The sequence below is a fragment of the Tympanuchus pallidicinctus genome, unplaced genomic scaffold (genome assembly GCF_026119805.1).
Source record: "Tympanuchus pallidicinctus isolate F22 unplaced genomic scaffold, pur_lepc_1.0 scaffold13, whole genome shotgun sequence".
In the NCBI taxonomy this organism is placed as follows: Eukaryota; Metazoa; Chordata; class Aves; order Galliformes; family Phasianidae; genus Tympanuchus; species Tympanuchus pallidicinctus.
In genome coordinates this window covers 8,388,990-8,414,191 of record NW_026294648.1, presented here as the reverse complement: position 1 = coordinate 8,414,191, position 25,202 = coordinate 8,388,990, and the positions used below count along the sequence as shown (strand labels likewise).

General features: G+C 50.2%; 1 protein-coding gene across 1 annotated transcript in view; it reads left to right on the top strand.

Annotated features, from left to right (window-relative positions):
- Positions 1–3,879: 3,879 nt before the first annotated feature.
- Positions 3,880–25,202, top strand: part of LOC128076021 (gamma-aminobutyric acid receptor subunit gamma-4) — a 34,960-nt gene continuing 13,637 nt past the window's right edge. Inside the window, exons 1-3 of the mRNA XM_052673286.1 lie at positions 3,880–4,090; positions 8,858–9,006; positions 9,210–9,277. Of these exons, the coding sequence (XP_052529246.1) occupies positions 4,032–4,090; positions 8,858–9,006; positions 9,210–9,277 (276 nt within the window). The 5' untranslated portion in view covers positions 3,880–4,031. The remainder of the gene's footprint in view (positions 4,091–8,857; positions 9,007–9,209; positions 9,278–25,202) is intronic.

Genomic DNA, 25,202 nt, shown 5'->3' with positions numbered 1-25,202 from the left:
GCATGTCCCCAAAATTTACACCCAGAATTGCACACCTTTCAGAACACGTCCTGTTTGGGAGTGATGCTGTTGTCTGCACACCCAACCACAGTTCTTGGTCCTGTGACAGACATGTGACATCCAGTGCATGGATGGCACAGCTGTGAATCCCCCTTTGAAAATCCAATGGAGCTCCTGCTGCTCAATTTGCTGAGATTTTTTTCCTTTTTCACCGAATGCTGCCAACTCTCTTCACCTCCGCACTCTTTCCTACGTACATGTTCTCTTTTTATGTATTGATCCCGAGGAGGAATATAGCATTTTAAGCCCCAAGCTGGGGAGAGAGCCAGAAGAACAGAACCATAAAGAAAAAAAAAGCCAGTGATGGCATCATTCCCATCCCCAGTATGACAGCAGGAACCATTTTGACACCCAGGATCAGATCACGTATCCACTTGGTGATCTCTTCCCACTAACTAGCTTGAAAGAGAGTTTTTTCACACTGGAAATGGAAGGGAGACTCCTTCAGGCCCTGATTGATGTAGTAGTGGAGGCTGAAAGCAAAGTTCTTGCTTCCATCAATGCCCCATGGGACAGCTTGCATCAGCTCTTGGCCTGGGCTGTCCTCCCTCACCCTTCCTTCTCCTTGGAAAATCTTCATGTCACGTTTACTTCAGTCTCCAAATGATTTTATTTTTTTTAATCCACAAGTTCACTCCAGCACCTAAAAATCAAACCGTGTCCTCTCTGCTTCATCTATCATCACTGTCCGTATCGGTGGGAAGCTGAAGACCAGCTGGAGCAGTTATTGATGTCATGTGAGCCCAGATGCAGCATCTGCTGCTGTGCCCGGTCTGCCTGGTGAGCCTGAACAGACAAAACCTGGATGTGTTGAACAAATGCCCTCCGAGAGGAAACAAATGTCTCTGCCATGCAGGACGTGCCCCAGCTCAGAGAAGAGAGTTTAGGCTTACGGAGGGGTTTTTCATCCTCTGAGTTTTCCCAGTGGACTCCTTGGACCAAGCTTCTGAGAAAGGCTCTGAGAAACGGCAGGGAACCCACATAGCTGCCAGGTCACCGCATGGCCCCATTTTATTGCCAGGAGGAGAGCGAGCATCGGCAACGGCGACTCAAACCCTCCTCTGTCCTCCGACGGACGATGTGGAGCAAGGACAGGAGGCGGGAATAGCAAATGCCCCTCCGTGCCGCCCTCCAGAGCCTGATTTTTCCCAGCTCCTGACGCCTCACCTCAATGCTTCCCACACTTCGGTGTCCGCCCTCCCCCCCCCCCGGTTTTCCATCAGCGCAGCCCAGAGGAGCGGCCGCTGTCCATGGTGCTGCCCGCGCCCCGAGCGCTGCGGAGCGCTTCGCCTTCCGCCTCCCGCCTCCCCTGCGCCGCCGCACAGATTGCGCGGCTGACACTGCAAAGGAGATTCGGAGGGAGACCAGCGCAATTCAGAAGGTGCTGCACGTGTGCCGAGATTTGCACAGGGCTCTGCACAGGGTTATGGGGCGGCTCCCACGGGAATCCCGCTAGCTCTGCACCGTAGGAGACCAGGCACAGGGCTGGAGCTGCCTCTGCTTCTCCCAGCGCTGTTTCTGCAGCCCCTGCGCAGGCGGCGAGGAGAGCACGAGCAAAGCCTCATTCATTGTGGCAGCAGAGTCCCCTGGGCTCTGTGTTCGTGAGGACTCTGTAAAAAATTGGTTTTATCAGTTTGCCAGCTAAACCATAATACCAGAAGGGACGAAAAGCTACTTGAATGAAACATTTCATCTCCTGTTTAAGTTCGGATAATCCCACAACAGAAGACCTCAAAACAAATGTCTCTTCTAAGTGGAGAACAGGGACTGTTTCCTCCCAACTCGCTGGTGCAGGACATTTTGTGCTTCTCAGCATTCAGACTGAGCGTTGTTTCTTTTCTGTTCAAAACCATTCACTGTGAATTTGAAGAGGCTTCTTCCTGCCTGAGCCTGCACTGTTGGTAAATCAGGTGTTGGAAAGGCAGTGTTCTCTCCTTCCTCTCCTATGCGCAGCATCAGCATGCTTCATCCCTACCTTATGCACAAGTAATAGAGCAATTGAATGAAGAAACCACCACAGATGAAGAAGAGCAGGACAGGCAGCTGCACAGTGCTCCCAGTGCATACAACCACCTGAAAGGGCATATGTTCCCAAAACAGCAGCATGCTCTGCTCCCCAGCCTCTGCTCAGGCCATCCTCAGCTCTGTGGGCATCGTGCTGCCCCAGGTCTCCATTCTCATGTAGCAGAAGAGATGGTCAAACAAATTGGTGCTATGAATTTCCACACGTACCACTTCACATCCTGCGTCTTGAGGGGGAGCTGAGAGCACATGTATGAACCCCTGGATTTTCTGTGATCCGTTCAAGCCCACAACTACTCAACAGCTGCATCCTCCTGTTGCGTTTTTCCCTACTTCAGCTTCATCTGGGTCCCTGAAGGACTTCTGGGGCAATCTGGTGCCTTGCTTTGAAGTTGAAAGAGCTCTTTTCACCTTCGCTGTTGCTTTGATTTTCATTATTTACTCTTTTGACATGTGCTTCCTATAAACCCATCATCCCAGAGTGGCTTCTGTGCATGCACTAAAAGCAACATCAGCTGCAGCTGCTCAGTTACAAGGAAATTCCATCTTGGAGCTGCGATGCTTGCAGCTGCCTCCTATGGCTTTGATGCTGCTCAGATCTCATGCTTGAGGGTTGAGGTGATCACTGCAAGAATCAGCAAGGGAGAGCCTGCGTAGGAAGAGCCTTGCAAAATCTCCTGGGTGCACTGCTGTTATTTATTGCTGTGCTCCTGTAGCCCCTCTCATCCCCATTGAGACTGGTCCTGGCTGGAAGACATTGAGTGAGCAAGGGGAAATGACATGCCCCTGTCCTGCCAAACTGAGTCAATGAGACAGTGGTTACCAGCATGCTACCAGTGGGGAAGGAAGAGATTTTCCTGTATCTGGGAGGGAAAGGCTATGGCAGAGCTGAGGGAACTCATTGCCCACGGTGGCAGTTCATCAGATGGCATCAAATTCCAATTTGTGGTCTTACCAGAGGGTGGTGAAGCACTGGCACTGATGCCCGAGAAGCTGCGGGCACCCCATCCCTGGAGGTGTTCAAGGCCAGGTTGATGGGGCCTTGGGCATCCTGAGCTGGTGGGAGGCATGGCAGAGGGTTGGAACTGGGTGGGCTTTGAGATCCTTTCCAACTTAAGCCACCCTGTGATTCTATGATCTCTGCAAGAGACAGGAGCAGGCCCTTTGAGGAATAGGCTCCTGCGTGTCATGAGCTGTTACCACTAATGAAGGATAATTATTTTTCTTGCATGTAGCTGTAACAAAGTTGATTCCCAATAACTTGGACCTACAATGTGCCAAGAAGGAATCTGTTACTGCTGTTTACAAGGAGAATGCCAGCAGCAAAAATAATACCCGAGATGCTTGGCAAACCAGGAGAGCAGGAGCGAGGAGCAGCAGAACAAAACCCTCAGCGCCTCATGCATCTCACAGCTTATTTTCACAGGGCAGCAGCCCAACAGGTGGAAGAGGACCCACTGTAACACCATATGCCTTGCGTTTTTGTTTTCCTTTTTTTGTGACGATGATCCGCTCTAAAAATAAAATAAAATAAAACACTAAAATAAATGGAGAAGAAGAAATCTCTATGCACTAAAAGCAATAAGGCGAGGATCTCGCCGCCCCCCGTTCCGCAGAGGGGCAGAACCAGCCCGCCGCCAGCTGCCGCTGTGGGCTCCCGGGGCGCGGTGCCGACAGCTGTGTGACGGGGGCTCTCCGAGGAGCCCCCCCGCTGCCGCCCGGCTCTCTGGGGGCGGGAGGCGGCCCCTCGCGGGGAGCTAGGACCCTGCGCGGAGCCCCTCCTCCGCCCGCCGCCGACTCGCAGAAGAGATGCCCAACTTTCCCCTGCCTCCCCGGCGGCGCGGAGCCGGGCGGGAGGCGGCGGGGCTGGAGCGCGGCGCAGCGGGTATCGGGGGGGTCCCGCCGCCGCCGCTCCCCCCAAGCCCGGAGCCGGCCCTCGCCTCGCCGAGATGCCCGCGATGGTCCTGCTGCTCTGCCTGGCCCTAGGGCCGGCGCTGCGTTCTGCCAGGTAAGCACCCCGCCGGCCGGACGCCCGCTGCCTCAGTCTCCCGTCGGAGTGATGGGCGAGGAGCGGGCTGGAGTTGCGGGGCGGCTTCAGCGGGGGGTCTGGGCACCGCCGTGCCCCCGCGGCTCCTGGCAGCCCGCCTCGAGGCTCCGCGTCCCGGCGCTCCGTGCCCGCGCGGTGCCTTTGCGCTTCGGGTCCCCATTTTGGACGCCCCGAATCGAGGGGACGCCCCGTTCCCCACATCGCCATCCCCTCTCCGGCCGAATCCCGCCGAGGGCTGAGCTCTGGAGGGGGCGACCGAAGGAAGCTCGGCACCTCCCGGCCGCTCCGCGCGTCACCGGAGCATTTTCACCCGGAGCTGCGCGGGGCGGAAAGCAGCGCGGGGCCCCTCCGCTGACCCCCGTCCCTCGGCACCTGTCGGGAGGGTACGGCTCAGGCCCTGCCCCGCTCCACAGGTTGGCCCCGGTGTCCATCCTGGAGCGCGGTGCTGCGCGGATCGGGGCGAAGGGGCAGCGGAGGCGGGGGCCGCGGGCACGGCTCTACCCCAGTGCCGGCGCTTCGTAGCGCCTTTCTGTAAACAGCAGTGAAAGGCCCCGCGCACGAGGGCTTTTCAAGTTTCTTTTTCTTTATTTTTTTTTCTCTTCTTCCTTTTTAATTTCATTTATTTATTTTTTTATTTAGTCATTATTACCGTTTTAACAATTGCTATCCCCTCTGGTGAGTTTAATGGCTAGATCGGGGAGGAACATGTCAGCAGATTGTTGCCCCCGGGGCTCGAGAAAAGAGGGATTTCACTGGCTGAAGCTAATTGACAGAATAAGCCGCCTTAAAGCCGATCAAATCCCATTACAAATGCAGTCAGGGGCAGGGAGCACGAATCCTGCTACTGATGGTCTTCTCTGCCAGACTCCCTGGTCTCAGGGTGGGTAGGTCGGTCCCTGCTGCTGTCCTCCATAGCCCGGCCATGCCAGCACGGAGACTGAGAGAGCAGCCCCACAGCTCATGCCTGGCACCCAGGCTCTAATTGGGTGGTTCAGGGCTGAAAGGGACCCGTGGTGATCGCGGTTCCTGTCTTGCTATGCTTGGAGAGGACAGGCTGCAAAATTGCATGGAGGTGATGTTAAGTTATGTATTCATGTGCCCTCGATTGAGAAGCTGTACCCTATGGCTGGCCCAGGTTCCCTTCTGCCTGCTGCCAGTACCTACTTCTTCACTGAGCTGCAAGAAGTGGCTGTGCTTGGTGTGGGGATGATGGAGTAACAGAGGAAGACCATGGGAGAAGGAGGAGTAAAGGAACAAGCGGTACCTCTGGGTCTCATCCTGCACTCACTGCATTTTTCTGGCTGCAGGCGGCTCTATGTTTACAGGGGGTGTCCAGGTGATGAGCTCAGATCAGATGCAGTGTGTACAAGCTCTCATCTCAGCAAGTAGTGTGAGACCCTGGTGCGGGATGGGCTGGATGTTCTGTGCTGTGACTCAGCACTCCCCAGGCCATTTCCCCATCAGCATTTCCCATGGCAATGCCTGGCTGGGACCAGGCATCCAGCTCAGAGCCCTGGAAGTGTATTCCAGCACAGTGTTGCACATCCAGAAAGCTGGCACCAACAGTACAGGCTTCAGTGGGTGTGCTGTGCAAGGAGAGGTACAATGACAGGTGCAACAGATCGAGTACTGTTCGAGTACACTGAGCCCCCTGTCCCTAAATTCTCTGCCTACTTCTAATTTAGATTAATTTACCTGAATGTTCTCATGCCTAAAAGCCCTTGGAAGCACTGGGATGGGTGACAAGGACACATTAGCATGCAGTAATTGGGATTGAGCGCAGTGTTGTTTCATCCAGGTGAAATGTCCTTGCACTGTGTTGCTGTCTGTTCTTGTGGTGCAGGCGAGGCATTGAGCTGCGTTCTCAGGGGGGTGGGACACTCACAGCCTGGGGTCAGCACCTTTTTCTGGACATCTCTGCTTCAGGACTGGGGATGGTGTGCAGGGCAGGCATCAGCACTCCGATGGTGGCAGCTTTTAGTGTGAAATGCTAGCAGCCCCAGATTTTGTCAGCACACCCAAGGCTGCTGAACAGGGTCGTGGCAGAGCTGGGAGAAGCACTCAGTTCTGCTGGTCTCCCTGCGGTTCCCCAGCCCACGTCACCAGGGCAGGACAGAGCTGAGATCCCCAGCAAAGGGGCAGAAGGGCAGCAAATTCTCAGCAAACTGGGAACGCACCTGCTGGGAACTACTTAGCTGGCCCTGCTTTTAATCTGCCCATCAGTATGCTTGGGAACTTCAGCAAAACAGGTGCCTGCTCAAGTAAAACAGAATAAGGGAGGGAAACAACTGGCAGTGTCCTGCAGTAATGCCCAGGGTTGCCCAAGGAGGGTTGTCCAATCCCATCTGTACACATGGGCAATCAGACAGGACACTTCCCAGCCATGCTGCCTGCTCAGAGCAGGACTCCCTGCAGGTCCCCAGCTTTGCCCTGCGGTGTCCCCATGCCCTCCTGTGCTGCTGTCCTCATCGCTGCGCTCCCAGCTGCACCCTGTGGCTGTGAGCAGCAGTGCTGTGAGGTGGCTGTTTTGACATTTCCACAGCAGAGGTGAGGAAATGTGGCTCTGCCTTTCCTCCTGGCTGCACGGAGACATATGGGAGCTGGCTTTCCCCTGTTACCCAGCCAAAGCCGCGTTGTGTGAGGAGACAGAGACGCAGGGACAGCACTGTGCACAGGAGCATTGGGCATTGCTGCAGGTTTGCTGTGTGACATTCCCATCTGCAGCTGGAGCGGGACATGCACAGCCTCCATCCCTTAGCTCCTGTCCTCTGCGATAGCTCCTGAGCTCTTCCCTCGTGGTTTGAACTGGGGCCACTGGGGTGGGGGCTCTAGAATGGCACCAGAGTCATATCTGGCCATGAAGAGCTGCTCTGTGTTTCTTACATGCATTCACCGAAAGCATATTTTCTCCAGCAAAAGCTGGCTTGCTTATACTAAAATGGCTTAGTGTGGTTTAGTAGCCCAGGATTAGCTGCATTAGGGAAAAAAAGAAAAAAAAAAAAAAGAGAAGAGAAGAGAAGAAGAAAAAAAAAGGAAAAAATATTTTTGGTAGTGTCACTGCATCTGTAATATGGAAGTGGCTCCTACCACAAATCACAGGGTGTTCAGCAACAGTGCAGAATGGGGAAAGCCAGAAAGCTGAGGTCAGGGTATGCAGCTTGGCCTGGTTTAGCCCATGGGGACATTTAGAGCTTAGCCACTGCCCTAGAGATTCAAGAGCTGGGTTGCAAGGGGCTGCATGAGGGCTGAGTGCCAGTGGGTGATGTATCCAGGGATGGGTCCCAGCAGGGTCAAGGGAACACTGACATGAGATTTTGCTATGTTCCCACTCCGCTGAAGGCAGCAAAGAAAACAGCTGGGCTCACTCTCCCTTGCTGGGCTGTGGGCAGAGACACATCCCTCCATGTCCCTCCTGTCCCCAGGAGCCAGGTTTGGGGTGGGTGCAACCCCAGGACTTGCGGAGCTGCCCCTGGGCTGCAGTTGAAAGGCAGCGAGTTGGCACTGCTGCAGCTTGGGTAGGGAAGCACAACCTGACAGCCCTGCTTAAGACTCCTTAAGCCTCGTTAGGAAGCGCAGCGCACAATCAGACAGGGAACAAGGAGCTGATGTAGCAGCACCTAACGTGCAGAGGCAGGCAGGCAGCCGCACACAGCCCAGCCCTGCTGGGAGATGCTTTCCAGCACCTGAAAGCTGAGGAGACGCCAAGGAGTCAGAGTGGTTGTGAAAGCAACTTTCATCAGGGGTTTAAAAGAGGAGCTTCTAATAAATGAACGGCAACACGTCAGCGTAACACTTTTTTTCCCCTCATCATCTGCCTGGCTCTGAAGGCAGCTGTGCAGGGAGGTGCCCGCTCGCACCTCGGAGCTGTGGGCTCCAGCTGAGAGGTGTCAGCAGCAGGCAGCTCCTGCTGAGTCCCTGCCTGGCACCGCAGTGCTGACACGGCAGATGATGAGCGGGGTGGGATGTAGGATCTCTCGGCATCCTCTCACCTGTATGGCTGTGTATTCTGTAAGGACAGCGTCGTGATTGAGCTGCCCAGAGTGGTGGTGGGTGGTTTGTTCTTTCCCTGTGACCACGTGGGCATAATTTAATTAGATGGGGGTAGGAAAACTCCTTTAGGAGAAGGAGAGGTACGACATGATTAGAAAGGGCATTTTTGATAGCGATGGGGAGAAACTGCTGCTCGGTGCGATGTATCCAAAGGAGGACGAATGCTGGCTTGGAACTGAAAGATATTCCACTTTTCCCATCTTTAAGTGGAGAGGAAGGGTTGGTGGGCAGGGAATGGGTCATGGCAGATCATGGCCCGAGGTCAAAGGAGTTTGCATAAGGCTTTAATTTCCCAGGATCTGTGCAGGGCAGATGGCTGCGTGCCTGGTGAGCCAGGCCGGTGTGCTGCCTGCTTGGTAGCTTTAGGACCTCATCTCTGAAGTGTTTTCTTTACAAATACTTTTTTTTTTTTTTTTTTTTTTGCCCCATATACTGTTTGGTCACTATTGTCTTCCCCTGAAGATGCCCACTCCAGGTGTCAGCAGCCATGAGCCCAGCTGAAGCTCCTGGGACCCTGCAATGAGCAGAGGTGTGTCATCTCTGCAGTACTGCTGAGAGGAGATCCCCGACCATCATCCTCCTCCTTCCCCTTTAATGCCTCTGAAACCCAGCTGTGCCCCCACTCCCACTGAGGACTACAGAGATTTCACAGTGATGTTTCTTTTGTCTCTGCTCCAGGTGTGAGAGCACAGAGGAGTATGATTACGATTACCTCAGCATCAATAAAACCTGGGTCCTCACCCCCAAGGCACAGGAGACAGATGCCACGCAGATCCTCAACTCACTTTTGAAGAACTATGACAACAAGCTGAGGCCTGATATTGGCAGTAAGTGTCCCTGAGCTCTCATGGGCAGCCTGGCAGTGGGTGGTGACCTAGCCCAGGTTTTCCATTAAAAGAATGAGGCTGCTGTAGTTGGGCTTTTTGGTCAGATGGAGCCGCTCTCTTCTCCCTGCTGCATGCCTACACCTCCCCCTAGTCCTTCACTAGTGATTCTGGCCCCTCTTACACTTGTTTTATTTTCTTTACAGTCAAGCCCACGTTTATCGATGTGGATATCTATGTGAACAGCATTGGGCCTGTGTCTGTCATCCAAATGGTGAGTGGTATTGCTGCTGTAGGAGCTGAGCACTGCAATTGAGGGCATGGGATGTGGGAGGTAGCTGGCCCTCACTGCTGGCTTATGACCTGCTGGTGTCATTACAAGAAAGGCATTGAGCCCTGCAGCGTGTCTAAAGAAAGGCAGTGGAGATGTGAAGGGTCTGGGGCACAAGGGGAGTGGCTGAGGGAACTGGGATTTAGTCTGGAGATCAGGAGGATCAGAGCAGACCTCGTTGTTCTCTATAACTCCCTGAAAGGAGACCGTGCAAGGTGCAGGTTGGCCTCTTCTCCCAGGTAATTGTAATAGCTAATGGCCTCAATTTGTGCCAGGGAAGGTTCAGGTTGGAAAAACTTATTTTCTGGAACGGTGGTGAGACACTGGAACAGGCTGCCCAGAGAGGTGGTGGAGTCACTGCCCTGGGGGTATGCAGGAAAAAGTAGCTGTGGCACTGAGGAACATGGTTAGTGGGCATGGTGGGGATGGGCTGATGATCGGATCAGTTGATCTTAGAGGTTTTTTCCAACTTTAACCTTCCTGTGGTTCTAAGAGATGGATTTGTTTGATTTCCTTGGGAAGCGGTGCTCTGACCACTATTCCTGGTCAGGAGCAAGGTGAGCTCAGTGATCCTGCCATCTTCACAAGCTTTCTCATCTCCACTAGTCATGTGTGAATGGACATCTCTGCCTGGTGCCTCTTCCTTCCTCCATGAGCACCAGGATGCTTTGGGTGAACAGCACTGCTCTGTTTGATCTTATGCTGTAGTAGATGAGAGAGGGAGAAACTGTTGCCACGTCTGACAAGAAATTTGGGTGTCCACGAAACCTGTGATGCTGGGAGGGGGAAGCAGGAGGTGAAGGCCTCATGTGCAACACTCTGCTTCTGTTCCTGCTGTCTTAGATAATGCCACCATCACTGTGATGGCTTCTGCTCATGGTTCAAGCCTCTGCTGCATTGGGAGCTCTGGAAAGACTCAATAGAGATGCTCCTTGCTCTGCAGAACCTCCAGGCTATGCACTGGAGAGCAAGTGTTGATTATTTTTCACAGGAAGCCTTCATTATTGTTTTCAGTGTGAAGTCATTTTTCATCTTCTGCCAGACTTTGAAAGACAAGGGGCTATGCGACAGAGAGGACAAGGGAGAGAGCCAGGACAGTCTGACTCTTTTTTGTCTCTCTCCATGCAGAATGAAGCAGAAATAAGCCCCCTGCCCCAAAAACAAGGGGGGGGGAAAAAAAGAGTTCTCAGGATAGGTACAAGTAGAAAATTTTCATTGAGGAAAGTCTTCAGAGGATGGAGGAATGGCACTGTAGATGTAGGGCAAGTTTCAATCCAAAAATCATTTCAAAGCAGCCCTTTTAGTCCTTGTATTTGTGTATCTGGTATGCCGAAAAAGAGCCACAGCCCTTGGTGCCTAACACAGGCTGCATGGCGGCCACCCCTGGCTGCCAGCACAGATCTGTTTTGACCTGCCTGAAGGTGTGCCAAGGAAATCAAACCAAGCCACGGTACATTTCCTCATGTTTCCTCTTTCCTCTTCATCTGTTTCCTTTACCTCTTTATAGATCTCTTGGAGATCTGTGCCACCACACTGGGTGGGGAACAGAGAGTGGCTCAGAAGAACTCACTCAGAGTTCAGCTCTTCCCCAAAGCAGAGGCACTAGGCACTGTTAGTCTGGTTTCCTAAGAAACAAAGCTTACGCCATGGTGATGCAGATGTGAGAAGTATGCACATCCATCCCAGTCCTTCAGTGGTTTTTGATCCACTGGGCTAATAGTCTGGCAGCAAATACTGGGGCTTCAGACATGTTCAGTTATGCAGTACATTGTGAAATCAGGCAGATAAAACAGCCGTCTCCACGCTCCCTGCCCATCCTTGCCCCTTGAAGGGGTCACAGGACTTCCTCCCAGCAGTGACCAGAGATCTGAAGACATCTCCACATGACATCCCCAATTAGACTTTTTTATGGGCATGTCTCCTGCCCCATCCTCTGAAGCAACTTCCCTGATTCAAACCTGAGCTTAACCAACCTTCCTGAGATGCTGGGTTGATACTAAAGGTCCTGAGGACAGCTAGACTTGTCACCTTGGTTGGCAGCCTTCTGCCATCTGCACTGCTGAATTCTTATGGCTTAGGAGAGAGGCTGCACCCACCTGGAACTTCTGAAGAACAAGAAAAGGGCTGTAATGAGGCTGCCACAGTGTCACAGCTGAACTTTGGCTGCTTCATTGGCAGGCTGGCATCAAATGTATGATCCAGGCTGTCTTTACTAGGCATGTATCATTCCCATTTTTAGAGCTTCTTCTGTAAAGGAAGCTCTGCCTTCTCTCAGCTGTCAGGCCTGTCCCATATACCCGATCTTTCCTTTTTCTTTTTCCCATCCACAACTTGAGGGAACACACATTTCCATGGGAAGGGAACCAGAATCTCAGATCTGGATCTCTCCTGAGAACCATGGTGAGATTTCCTTTAGCTGCTCTGCCTGTGTGTCTGTGGTGCCTGCTGCAGACACAGAGCCTCGTGCGAGCTGAAAGGCCTACTGGAGGGGAAATGTTGCAGTGATCTCTTTCAGGTGCATTGCAATGACAGCATCTTGGGTGTAAACATTTCTCGTGCATGAGGCCAAACTGTATAGAAGGTAAACGCCTAGTTTTGCCTTAAGTAATACAGCTCTGTGTCTGTGGCTACTAGGTTAGACCTGTACATCTGAAGGCTGCAGGAGCATCTGATGTGCTGGCAGAGGAGGAGGCTCCAGGAAAACAACATAGTTTGCCTATTGGTGTCCTGTGATCTTTTTCTCGCTCCTCACAGGGTTAACCACTCACTGCTGCCTTCTGCCTGGTGATGCTCTGTCAGTGCTTGGAAGCTGGTCCTGCGTAGCTGCTGCTCAACCTCCAAATGATAAATCATGTCAGGATGCAAAACTGATTCCGGTCCTTAAAAATGAATAGGTGATTTGAAAATGCCCTGTGGCCGGGTGTGAATTCTGCATCCTTCTCATCAATCACTTGTCATAAATAACATTAACATTCAGGAGTCAGCAGAACACAGACAGGTTTGGAAGGGGAAGAAATGTAAAGTGATTTCCTGGTATCTCTTGTAGATCAGAATGGCAGTCTTGTTTCCTATTTAGGTACTTGAGCATATTTTACATTCTCTTCTCTCTGTGAAAAGGACTTTCCAAGCAGTGCCAGCTCTGGGGCAGTCACCAGAAAGAAAGCAAAGAGACGGTTAAATAATAGCAACGGGGTTTAGGAGCTTGTGGCCCTCAGAAGGATGCAACCCTACAGAGGAGGGCTGAGATACAGGTTTGAGGATAAGCCATTTCTATCAGTACCCAGTGCTTCGTGCTCCATTTGCTGAGTGGGGTAGGATTTCCAAAGGGGTACACGTGGCTTCTCTTCCCCTGAACCTGTTGTGTTTGAGGCACCTGGGCTTCCCATGGTATTGAGAAGATGCCTTTGGGGAAAGGCACATGGCTGTGAGCTCTTCCAGTGCTGCCTGCTGCCGCTGGGTGCCAGCCAGCAGCACCTCAAGCCAAATGAGTTATCACCCACAGTGCTTAGCTTTCTAGGCTGTGCCACAGATTTGGATGCCCAATTAGATTCTCATTAACACAGACGGTGTTAGGCATCCTTGGCATGTCACTAAGCCTGGTGCAAAAACCTGCTTTGCTTTTTTTTAAGTCTATTTGTAGGCAGAGATGCCAGGGAGGGCTGTGGTAGTTGGGGATATAAGGATGGGGCTTTGGGTTCAAATTTGTCACTGACTGGTTGTTTGCTGAAGGTATTTGCTCCTGGTTTTGTTTAGTAATGGCATTATCTCTATAGATTATGGCTTTAACTGGTGTCAAGGGCACCTAGAGCTCTGGATCGCCTTCCTTTAGGGATGCTTAACGCTCAGGAAATGGTTCTGTAGAAATAAAGCATTTGAAAAGGTTGGAGCTGAGTGCCTTTCAGTCCTGAGGAAGCCCCTGAAGTGTCTGTGAGGGTCAGCATGGGTAGGACTAAAAAACTGCTTTTGTTCCCAGCTTGACAATGGAGAAATTCCTGCTCTCCAGTTCCTCCCAGAGGTCTGAGTTACTGTGTACTTTTTTTCTTGAGCAAAACCAAGTGTGAGGCTCAAGGACTTTAGGTAGAGAACATGGTGCACTGCAGCAGCCTCCTGATCAAGTGGAAGGACGTGTGCTGCTCAGCCAGGGGCTTGCCTTGGTGTCTTCAGGTGCTCAGGCTTAGAGGTAGTGAAGGTAGAGTTCTGTGCTGGAGAGACTCCTCTGTGGTGCATGTAAGGGTGTTAAAAGCAGAGAAGATGCCCCTGTATGTGCGATTCTGTAGCCAAATTTGATAAAAGACCACATTGGTCTTAATGATACCAAAGACAAAAAGAGCAAAACAGTGCTCTGCCATTCACCAGGATTGCCAGGTTCTGCTGCTTCTGAAGTGTGTGCGATTTCCATGGGGTAGCACTGAGCTCCTGCCTCCACTATTGCAGCAAATTATTTTCTTACCTCCCCCACTGAGGGGGAGACTGGTACCCGAGGAGGTTGATATGTCCAAATGCACGTGTTCAATATTCTCTCCCTCCCCTCTTTAGGAAGGAGAAGCTACGCACGATTAAATTCATAATGCTGTGCCTGGCTGCAGTAGTTACCATGCAACACGCTAACGAAATTGAGGATGAAGAACATATTTTTCCGTGTCTAGAGTATTGCAGAATAGATTTAATAGATTTGCATGTATGATGCATTCGTGAAACCCTGGGAAGAAGGGAGGAGGGGTGGGGGAAGAACAGGGGAAATGTTTATTCGTTATCAGATGATGAATAATTAATTTACAAACGTTGTCTTGTTAACTATAAATTAAATCCTCATTTGACACACTTTATAATTTAAAAGTATAAGCACAGCGTGAATGAAGAGAACTCCCCACTGACTCCTTTCATGAAACCCCGAGGAGCTGGAAGGGAAGGTTGGGCTGCCAAAGCTAAAGCTGACATGGGGCAGCGGTGAGGAGGGGGCTGCAGCCCTGGGGGGCCGGGGCTCTTTGTCCTCACCCATGGGTGCTCAGTGGGGTTTTCTGCATGGGGTGGTGAGGCAGGGGCTGCCCTCGTTGCTTCCTCCCCGATTGGAGCTGCAGGTGGTAGAGAGGCTGAAGCGTGGCTCTTGGAGCAAAATCCCCATGGGTGCCACTGTGTGCAGTGAGTTGGCAGCTGTTTGTGATTGGCTGAGCTGTCCCAGCAGTAAGGGCAAAGATCTCCAAGAGGTGAGCTGGGTTCTACTGGGCTAAGCCTCACTGAGAGCCCTTTGGCATTTAGTGGCATCTCACTCCGAAGTGGAGATGCGTCCTGAGGAGCAAGTTGGGTTTGTGGGAAGGCAGCAAGCATGGGAACCACTGTGGGAAGCCCTGAGTGACAGCCCTGGTGTCAGGCTGCAAGGCTCGGGTTAATATCTTCATTTCTTCTTAATAGATGGGGAAAGCGAGACCAGTAATAATTGTCTGGCTCTGAGGAACACTTAAGTCTTGATTATACTTAGCTTCAGCTGCTTTGGAATAAGTAGGAAGGAAATGAAATGAAAATGGCTTGCTTTTTAAGGTGCTTGAATGTTGTGCTCTGGAGTGCAAGATAAGCCTATAGGTAAAGGGAATCTGTTACCTCCCCCTCCTTCCCTGATAATACTCCAGCAGTTGCACAGCGCTTCTCAACTGAAAGGACTTAAACACGCTTCACAAATCATCTGTTTAGGAGGCAACAGCCCAGATGCACCCCGGCTGGGGTGGATTGCAGAGTCTACAGTGCGCAGCAGCAATCTGCCAGGGGCCAAGCACAACTCTTGGCCTGCCTGGTGCGCAGCATAGGAAACACGTTCATGTAATGAGCAAGGTCAGGTTTGGGTCCCCGATAAAGATCTATGCTGTAGAAATGTAAAGTGCTGGGAAATGAGTATGAAGGGTCCTGGTGCTTTTTCTGGCCATTGGTTTCCACGCCTGAGTGGCGGCTCGGCACAGCTCCTCACTGGGGCTGGCGGTGCGTTTATAACAGCTCCACAAATACTCATTTGCTCAGAGCACTCTTATCTCTCAACTCCTTGGCATTCAAAATCGGCCTGGCCCCGTGTGCCCAAGCATTAGGAGAGGGAGTGTTCCCCATGTAGCCAATCACGTTCCCATGGCGGTGCAGTTGGGTAGGCAGAGAAGGGCATCAGCCCTCCTGGAGCCAACGTTTGTCACTGTCTTAAGAAAAAATCCATGCGGCCACTGAGGAATAGCAGCGGTCGCGTGTTACGTGTGGGACAAATCATGAGCAGCACAGAAGGTCTAATGAAATAAATGAGTTACTTCCACCCTGAACGTATCCCAGGAGCTTCACAAGTTTCAGGGTCTGCTCCCAAACCAGATAACGGCTGATTTATTCACTATGAATAATTCAACCGGCTCCATTTATTATCTAGAACATACACTAATCCCCTCCAGATATTTTCTGTGTGACATCCATGTCGGCATTTTATTTATAGGCTGTTTATTGTGCAGAAAACACGGGGAGTTTGTTATCAGCAAAGATGAACAAAAAGCTGGGGCTTTGCCTCTAAAATTTGGAGCTCAGTAAAAGATGAAAACCTGGACAGCTGGATTCAGGAGAGGAAAAGTGCTGCTTTTTGGAGGCATTTCAGAGAGCAAAACCCCAGAGTTAACTAACATCCCCAGTCAGATGCTAAATGGGGATGGTGACTGCACCCGTTAGTGTCAATATGGTGCTCAAGAAGCCTGCAGATCTCAGGCAGTGTGGGATAAGTCAGCATTCATAATTCATAGACTACCCTATAGTATACAGTAGAGTTGGAAGGGATCCCATAAGGATAAGCCCAACTCCTGGATCCTCACAGGGCCACTCAAAAATCAGACCTAAAGCAAGTAATTAAGGAAGTAGCTTCTGTAAATTCTGGCCTTCTGCTGGCAGATGTGGCTCAATTCTGCATTTCTTTTGTGCCAGCTGTTGGAGAAAACTCCCATTTCATCATCCAACCTTGATGCAGGGTTCGGTAGCCCAGAGCCCTTGCAGGTAGGGAAGGATGTTTACTGTGGTGAGCCGAGGTGCTTGTGTTGTAACGTGCAGTTCCTCACCCTTAATCAGAGAAAACCTTTCTAAAATAGTTCACGGCCACAGAAGCTGCATCTAGGCCTCCCTTTCCAGGGGTGTCCCCCAGCACTGGGGCTACTGTTGTTAGCAGACTCTAATGACAGCTTTCCAAAAGCAGGGAGCTCTCCTTGCTCTGGTTGGGGTAGCCAGACTGCAGGGACATCCCTGTGCGATCTCAGTCAGTAGGAGCTTTGCCCTCTGCCAGAGCATCAGAAGAGGCTATTCTGGGGTGCGCAGGTGTGGAAGTGGCTTGGATCAATGAGAAGTAGGAATTCTGCCTGGATGTGCTTGGGGGATGCAGGCTTGGAGCAGCCACACAGCTGCAGCTCATTGAGAGGAGTGCGGATGCGGCTGTCTTCATCACAAACCCATCAGCTAATGGAGCTGCTCTTCAGGTACCCAGAGGCTGACGTCTCAGCACAGACGTGGATTTGTGGCCAGGCCAGGAAGCATGTGTTTGACTCCAGTACTAATCTGTGCTCTGAACCTCGTTAAATTGATTCTTCCAAGTCAAAGGGAAAGCACTATTGTGTCAAATTTGAAAGATATAGGCTCTGAGCTGTACCAAGAGTTGTCACTTGATGGGCTGAATTATTTTTAAGGCAGTTGATTTATCTGAGCTGAAGGCTTTAGATCTCCTCACAGGAGAGTTCAGGATATTTAAGGTGCACGAGAGGGAAGTCAGTGTGGTGGTAGAGGCCGAGGTTTGTGATCTGGGGTTCGCAGCCAGCACCGGGGGAGCAGCTTTTGCTCCTTCCTCCCACCTTAGTTGGGACAAAAACACAAAATTCTTCAGCGTCCTGAGGGCAAACAGGTTGAGGGACAACCAAAACATTTACATGTGGTGTCATCAGAATGCTTTGATTTGCTTTTCATACGGTGATAAATTCTGCGCTATAACTGAAGCATCAGAATGAGGACTGGGAAATAGAAGTTGAAATAAAATGAATCAGATAAGGGTAAAGCAAAATATTTTGTTAGCTTACTGATGGAAAAAAGTTTCTAAGCGAAACGATGTGGTTGCAGAAATTCACTTTAGATTTTGACGCTTTTAGTTTATTTTCAGAAAAGTTTTTTCAGTAGATATTGGTTCTATTTATTTCCCGCACCCTCAGATGAAGCCATCCTACCATCTCCCTTAAAGGCTGGCGTGAAATCTGCCTGCAGTAAGTGTGCAGTGAAATGGCACGTTTCTCCAAATTCAGCAGCCGCGGGGGACCACAGGCAATATGCATCACAAACCTCTCCGTGCCTTGATGCTAAATGCTGAATACTTGGTCTGTTTCACCCCAGCAGAGGTGCTGGGAGATGGAGACGGAGCTTATGGTGTCACGGCAGGGCTCCTCACCCTGGCTTCATGTGATGAGGCTGTCAGTGAGGGGCTGCTGTATGATCACCCATGACACAAAGTGCATGTGAGCAGGCCTGAGCCTCCACGTGGGGCTGTGGCAGCATTCCCCTTCTCTCTGCCTCCTCCTATGCACGGCTTGGGTGCCTGAGTCTTCAGCCTGTTGTGCTGGTGTGCTGGTGGGAGATGTGTTAGGGTCACAAGTGAGGGGGTAGGTAGGGCTTTGCAGCCATACAGCTGTAATGCATACAGCAGGCCAGCCTTCCCCAGCACCACTTTGCTTTGCTGCGGCCATTTTGCAGCCGTGTTGCTGAGACAGGTCCCAGATATATGCCAAATACAATAGCTCTTCAAACTATGGAAAAATCACGCCTGCTGCACTGTGGGCATAGGAGTGAGCTTGGTCAGCAGCCTTGGGCATATGCTGGTGGTGTGGAGCTGATGGTAGTTGGGATGTTTTATGTCCATCTTCATGCAAAGAGAGCTTTGTTGTCAGGGTTCTGTGGTTGTTCTCTGGCCTGCAGTTAGCTGGAAATGGTTTAGCCATCTGATGATCTCGAATGGCAGGTGGCAGTGGCAGCTCCCAGGCAGCTGCACGGGGTACGTGTGAGCCAAAACATAGGAGTGGGGAAAGGGTGGGATTCCCTTGTGGCTGGGAACAGGAGGTCAGAGCAAGTATGTCATGAACACAGTAAGCCTTGTTTTTGACACTTCCTCTTGGATCTGCTTCTACAGGAGCTGGGGTGAGTTTTGGAAGGGGAGTATGCATAGAATGGATCTACACAGAACAAAAATAGGGCTCTGGTTTTTGAGGAAAAGAGCCGTTTGCAGCAACCAGATGCTATGGGGAGTAAGCAGCCTGGAGCAGCAGAGCTGCAGGACCTGCTTGCCCAGTGGCTGGTGTCCTGGCTTCCAAATGTTAGTCACACCTGTCTGAAATGTGACTGTGTTGCTGGAGAGTCACTTGGCCTGATGTCCCTTCTGTAACTGCGATCCAGCTAGCTTTGCCCTTGAATATTCAACAACCGATAGAGAAATTGTCCTTCTTCTGTAACCTGATTCCTTTCTCTCAGCTGCTTCTCTCAGCCTGTGCTCCCTTGAAATCACATTAGACTGGGCTGTGATTTTATGGTAGCTTGAAAAGAAGAACTGAGAAAGGAAAAACAACATGAAGCGGGGAGAAGGAGCTAAATTGAGGAACTGGCAGGGCCTGGAGAAAAAGCTGGCAAGCACAGCAAGGGGCATGAGAGACAAGATGAAACAGGTTTCCTTGAAAGAGTCATTGGAGCAGAGTACGCTCGTTCTTTATCTAGGACCAGGAGAGAACAGTGTCAGGAGTGATGATTTCTGCAGAGGGCACAAAGCCATCCCACTCTGCATAAGCAGAACTTCCTCAGATTCTCAGATTTTCTTTCTTTCTTCTTTTCTTCTTTTTTTAGGTATGTATTTTTTCCTTGGAGATGAGGTTTAGAAAGGGATTTTTACGTGCAAACACTGTTTTTCCTCCTGGCCAGCCCACGTTTTTCTTTACAATGCAGACATGGGTGGGGGGGTGCACTGTGCCCTCTGAGACCTGTTTTGGTGAGAGGACAGTGTAGCATCTCCATCTGGGACGTAGGCCTGTCTCTTAGGTGTCATCCTGGCTCGCTGATTCTTGGAGAGCTGAGCCGTGCTGCCCACCCATGGCTTTTTCCTCATGAGGCTTTATGCTGTGAATGTAACAGTTAGGGGTATGGTTTAGTAGTGGCCTTGGTAGTGTTAGATTGATGGTTGGATTAATCTTAAAGGGCTTTTCCAACTTAAATGCTTCTATGACTTCTCACGTGGGTCTGCTGGCCCATCACACACTGTGATTTATCCCCTGGTCACAGCACAGCTCCCATGGTTGGTGGTTAGCATCGCTTCTGCACGACGTCCTGCCTGCATGCTGCATGAAAAGGCAGTTTGAGAGCTCAGTTTTGTTGGGAGCAAGTAGGTCAGTCAGAGGAGAGCATAGTTCAGAGAAACTTGTAGTGCATTCCCTGCTCCACATACTCTGTCCCTAAACTCCTGCAGTAGTAGTCTGTGGGGACAAGAGGACACTGCCTGACATCATTTGTCCATTCTTATCCTCTCTGGTTTTGCACACTTCTGTGACATGCTATGCAATTTCTGTACTGGGAGGAAGCTTCCAGCTCTGATCCACATAGAAAGCAAAGCTCTCGTGGCTTCCTTTCTCTGCCACCCTTTCCTTGCCATCTTGACCTCAAATCACAGCTTCTGTAACAATTTCTCCATCATTAAGTCTGGAGTGGGAGGGACTTTCTTTATTCTCTTTGCATGAGAATTAGCATCCAGCTGAGATCATTAGGCATGTTTCAGTCCATAGAGACAGACAGTCCCTGCCCTGGAGAGCGTACGCCTTACTCAATGAAGCAAAGTCCCACAAGAAGGTAGCAAGGGGGTGGGAAATGATGTGATGCTTGAATAGGGCCACTATAATTGAAGCTGTTTCTGTTTGTGGGGGTGTATGGGCAGGGCAGCGATGCCTTCTTGATGAGGCGGAGAAGCAGAGTCATGAGCTACAGATTGAAGGGAGAGCAGAGAGGGATAGAAAGTGAATGAAAGCAGAGTGCTGAGACCACTGTAGAGGTCTACAGTTTGCAGCAAACTACTTGGCCTCTGTAAGATTCTCAGCTCCTCCCAAGTAGTGCAGAAAGAACTGGGTGTAAGTGAGAAGCAGACAGTGCTGAATTTGACACCTCCCAGTCCATTGGGTGAACCGGGATCTGTTGGGATCTGGTAAAAAAAAATAGTGGTGCTGCTGTACCAAAAGTCCCTTCTGCATGAGGTGTCAGGTTGGAGGCGGAGGGATACACCCAGTTGGTGAGCCCTACACCCAGCAGGATGCTTGATTTAGTGCTTTGAAACAAAACAGCTACATGCTTAATGTCGTTTATTAGCCATCTGGTGGACTTTCCCATTTTCCTTCATTTCATCTGTGGGCCATTTCCCTGCAGCTCTTGTTCTTGCCTTGGCTTTTGTGGGAGGCAGAGCTGGGGCAATGAGCAGGCCCAAGCAGGAGGAACAGACCGTATTCAGGCAATAAGAGCCTTGGGGATGTCCCCATGAGGAGGGCCTTTCCAAGGATGTTCTGGACTGCACTCCCTGGGAGGGGATTAATGGGCCTGCCCACCTCGCTTTGCAGGGCACTGCAGCAGCTACTTTTGCAGTCCTGGGCAGTTTCAGACTGCTCATAGTGGTGCTTCATTTTAATTGCAGTGAGTGGCATGGGAATGGGAGGTGCAATTAAAGGAATTCCAGCATCTCATCTGAATCTTACCAGGCTGTCCTGGGGTAGCAGCCTTGTTGAGTTAATTGCATACAGTGAGAAGGCTCAGCTTTTAGACCTTTCAAAGGAAATCTCATCAAACACGCTATCAGCTTAAAGGACAAATAAACAAGAGCACCTGCCCGAAGTGCTAAGTATTCTTTTACCATTATCTTACGAGGTTCTGTCCTCACCTTTTCTCTCCTGACACCTGTTTTCTTCTTCTGGCTCAGAGTTGCTGTAAGACCAACATCATGCATTCAGAGGTAAGGTTTGAAATGCAAACAACACTTCAGCCATGAGTGGCTTTGCTTTGCAAGCAACCCAGGCAATTCCTAGAGACCACAGTAACTGGGCTGCATCCCTGCTTGGCTCTGAAGGTGTTCACACATCATTTTCCACCCAGGCCATGCCCTGTCCTGAGAGTGATGTGAATACAAACTGAAAGGAGACAGCTTCTTCCCTGTGGTGCTTTGCATAGTACTTCATTAAGTGTTCTGGATCTTCCTCTTTAATCAGTTCTGTCCCATCTGTATATAGCATCCCATGCCTCTGCCTTTTCAATAATAGCCTCGTCGGGGACAGTGCAGGCAGACCGTGCTTCTATAAACCGGAGTCTGGCTGATGTCATGTCTCGACTCAAGGACTTTCCTTGATCCTTTGGGTAATGACTGTTAATCAGATGCTACAAAACACACATCTGGGTCACGTGCCCTTGAAGTTCACAGTGACAGATTTCTGTGTACTAGGTTACGTTCCCATGAACAGAGGAGCAGGTACAACGGAAATCATCACCTGCCTTGGGAGTTTCACATAATGAGACAACATACTGAATGACAGTACGTGGCATTACAGGAGAACAGCTCAGACTGAAGGGTTTAGGGGAAAGAAGCAGTCTGGGCTTGTTGGTGGGTATAAAAGCCTGCTTTTCCTGGTCAGCAGAGTTACTCAAAAGCAGGATGGCTAGCATTCAAACACGCTTAAATCGCTCTGTGTCAGCAAACCAGTTAATTTTTATGGCATAGGGTGGTCTGCAGCTGGGGACCTGGAAGTTACCAGAACTACAGCTGCCTATTTTGGAATCTGTAACTCTATTTGTCATCCTCACCATTGTTGCCTGTTTTATGTGAAGGAAGCTCTGACAGGGAACTGCACTACAGGAAAGATATCTCAAAGTTTAGGTCTCTTTTTGTGCAGCTGGGACTGAGCACTGCTTGCACATGCATGGGAGCTGGCAGGCAGAGATCTCAGGAGGCAGTGCTTGGTGTTGAAAGCCCTGTCCAGTTCTATCTGCAGAGACTGCAAAGGTGAGCAAACCATGGTTGGGGAGTGTTTGCAATCGACAGTACAGCATGACTTGTTTAAAGGCACCTGACAAGAGCACAGGACATGGTGACGGTTTTTAACAGCGAGATTGTATTATAAAAAGAATGCTGTCTCAACTGAGATTCCCTGGGCAGAGGCAAAAGACATTCAGACAAGGACGGCACTGCAGAAGTGAAACAGATGGGAAGTTCAGTGTGTCACCTTGAAAACACAGATCATTGGAGCTCTGTTCCTGTTGTCCTTGAGAGTTCCCCCAGTCTCTTTCAGCATCATGGCCAGAGAGCTCTCTGGGATGTGATTTGGAGAGGAGGATCTTGCAAACATAGTGAAATTTATATTCTCCTTCTTTTGCTCTTTGCGTTGGGAAGACAAAACTGAGTCTCCCTTCACTTTGAGGTTTGCACAGTTCTGTTGCACTGGAGGTTTATTCCTTCCTTTCCATCACACCCTGCATTTAGGAGCAGCACTGGAGCAGGGAAATGGGGGCATTCAGAGCAAAGTGGTCGTTACTGTGGGTCAGTGACAGGACAAGGGGAATCCTGGCACTGCCCAACCTCTGGCAGGCATCAGCCACTGCTGTCAGTAGAAGTACGCTCTGCTGCCTTTTAACAGTGCTTACACATCATTCTAGAAGGATGTTTCTGCTCACAGTCTCGGTGGACAAGAAATTCTGCATCAGATTTGAAGGTTATTCTGAAATAAGGTTATTTTATTTAGCTATCAAAGCATGGAGAGCTTCTCTAGACCTTTTGTGTGTTCCCCCCAATGTGAAGCTGACTGCAGGGAGCAGCTCAGGTGTTGTCAGATCTGTTTGCAGGCAGGGAGGGATGCGTGGGATGCTGTGGAGTGGGAAATGCTCGCCTGCACAAGGCTGTGTGGGTGGGGAGTTGCTCAGTGCAGCTAGATCTGAAAGAGAAGCTTCCTAGCGTGAGCTGCACCCACCAGGCCTTGAAAGAAATATACCCCACTCCTGGGTCTCCTCCAATATTTCCTTAGATTTTACTGAGTGGTGCAGCATCCCAAAGGGTGTGCCTGAAACAGTCGCTTTGTTTAGCTCCATGATGAAGTGACAGCGTGGACCCAGCAAATTCATGTCAGCCCACCTGAAATGCTAGCCATGCTTCCCTGGCAAGCAGGTTGCTTTGTTGTGCTGCACAAGAGATGTGCTTGGAGATGCAGAGGGAACTGGGTGCCACAAATAGAGAAAAATATCAGAGCAATAAAAGCTAGAATGAACCTAGCTAGGGTATTAATTCCTCATCCCTGTTATTTCAGATTTCTCCAAGGTCTCTCTTCAGTAGAGGAAAATGAAAGAACCAGTTTCTTGGTCTCCACCTCCTCTGTTTGGAGATTTCTTGTTGCTATTGAATGCAAAGAAAAAGAAAAGAAAAATCACCAAAAAAAAACCCACATGCCTTCAGAAAACTGAATTTGCAAAATAATAACAATAATTATAATAATGAATCTTTAAATCTTTAACTTTATCCTAATTTAGGAAGACTTTTATCTTCAGCTTGTGGCTTTGCTTTTCTCTTCAGCATCTGTCAGAAACCTGAGCTCTAAATAAAACAGAGGAAGAATCTCACAGATGAATACAGGCACCAATACAGGTGTCAGTTTCCAAATTACACCACACAAGGATCTTCTGGCAGTGCACAACTGTGTTTATCTGGTGCACAGGGTAACCTGAAAATGCAAAATGTGAATTTCAAGTGGTGTCGTGCAGACCTGTGAGTTTAAGCTGCTAGACTGAAACTGGGCAGCCCTAACTTGTGTTAGCTCTGGTTATGTGTTCCACAGGGTGGAACTTAATTTTGATTAGAGCTCCTGGGGTCAAGTCCGACTGGAAATTCTGGCTGATTCCCCATGTATGCACAGAGGTGGGAGAGGAGGCACAAGGAAGAGCTAACTGGGGCCAACTGTGTGGCAGCGTCTGCTGATGGGGGTGCACAAGAGCCAGCAGGTCATGCTGGAAGGCTGACCAGATCCAAGCTCCCACAGGCAGCAGTGCTGATGCTGCAGGGTGTTCCTTGGCTTTAGATAAACGCATGAGTGTTCCAATGTATTTCAGTGTTTGCTCTACCGATAGATTACTATATGATTTTATAACTGAAGTTTGGTGTAAGATTGCATTCACGTCAAAATGTGTGTGTGCTACTCCACATGTGATCCAAATGGCACAGCCCAACTCTGAGAGTGAGACCTCTTTTTTCTCTAGTTCCTTCTGTTGAAAAATCCTAAAAAGCCCATGCTGTTACAGAGAAGTTAACAACCTCCATGTGCCGCACAGCAGATGGTACCGTAATGTTGGAGGCGTTTTTTACAATAACCTTTTTTCACATGGGAAATTGAGGTGTAGAGAAGTCTCCTTCTGATGCTTGAGAATGAATCAGTGGCGGAGAGAAAACGCACGGGTGCAGGAGTTCAAGCAACAGCACTTCCTTAAGTTTTAGAGGCTGAGCTCATCCTGCTGCCAGGTCCCTTGGAGAGCAGCAGGTTGTTTTCTGGATGTCCAGCTCCATGGAATGGATCTCACTGAAACAGTGATGTGAGTCTTCTGAGGTAGGATCCATGGAAAGAAAAGGTGTCACTCCACGCTGTTTTTGTTGCTCAGTGCTGGTGCTTTGGGCAGCTTTGCAGCCAGTCATGTAAGCGATAGTCTCCTAATGAGAAGTGAAGCACAAGGTCAGAAGGTCCTTGCGGAACCGCAGAGCATTCCCTTCACAAATACTTCCTTGGAGGAAGGAGGAATGTGAAAAGCGCAATATCAAAAGGATCAGAGGACTGGCCATCCAGAAAAGGCAGTG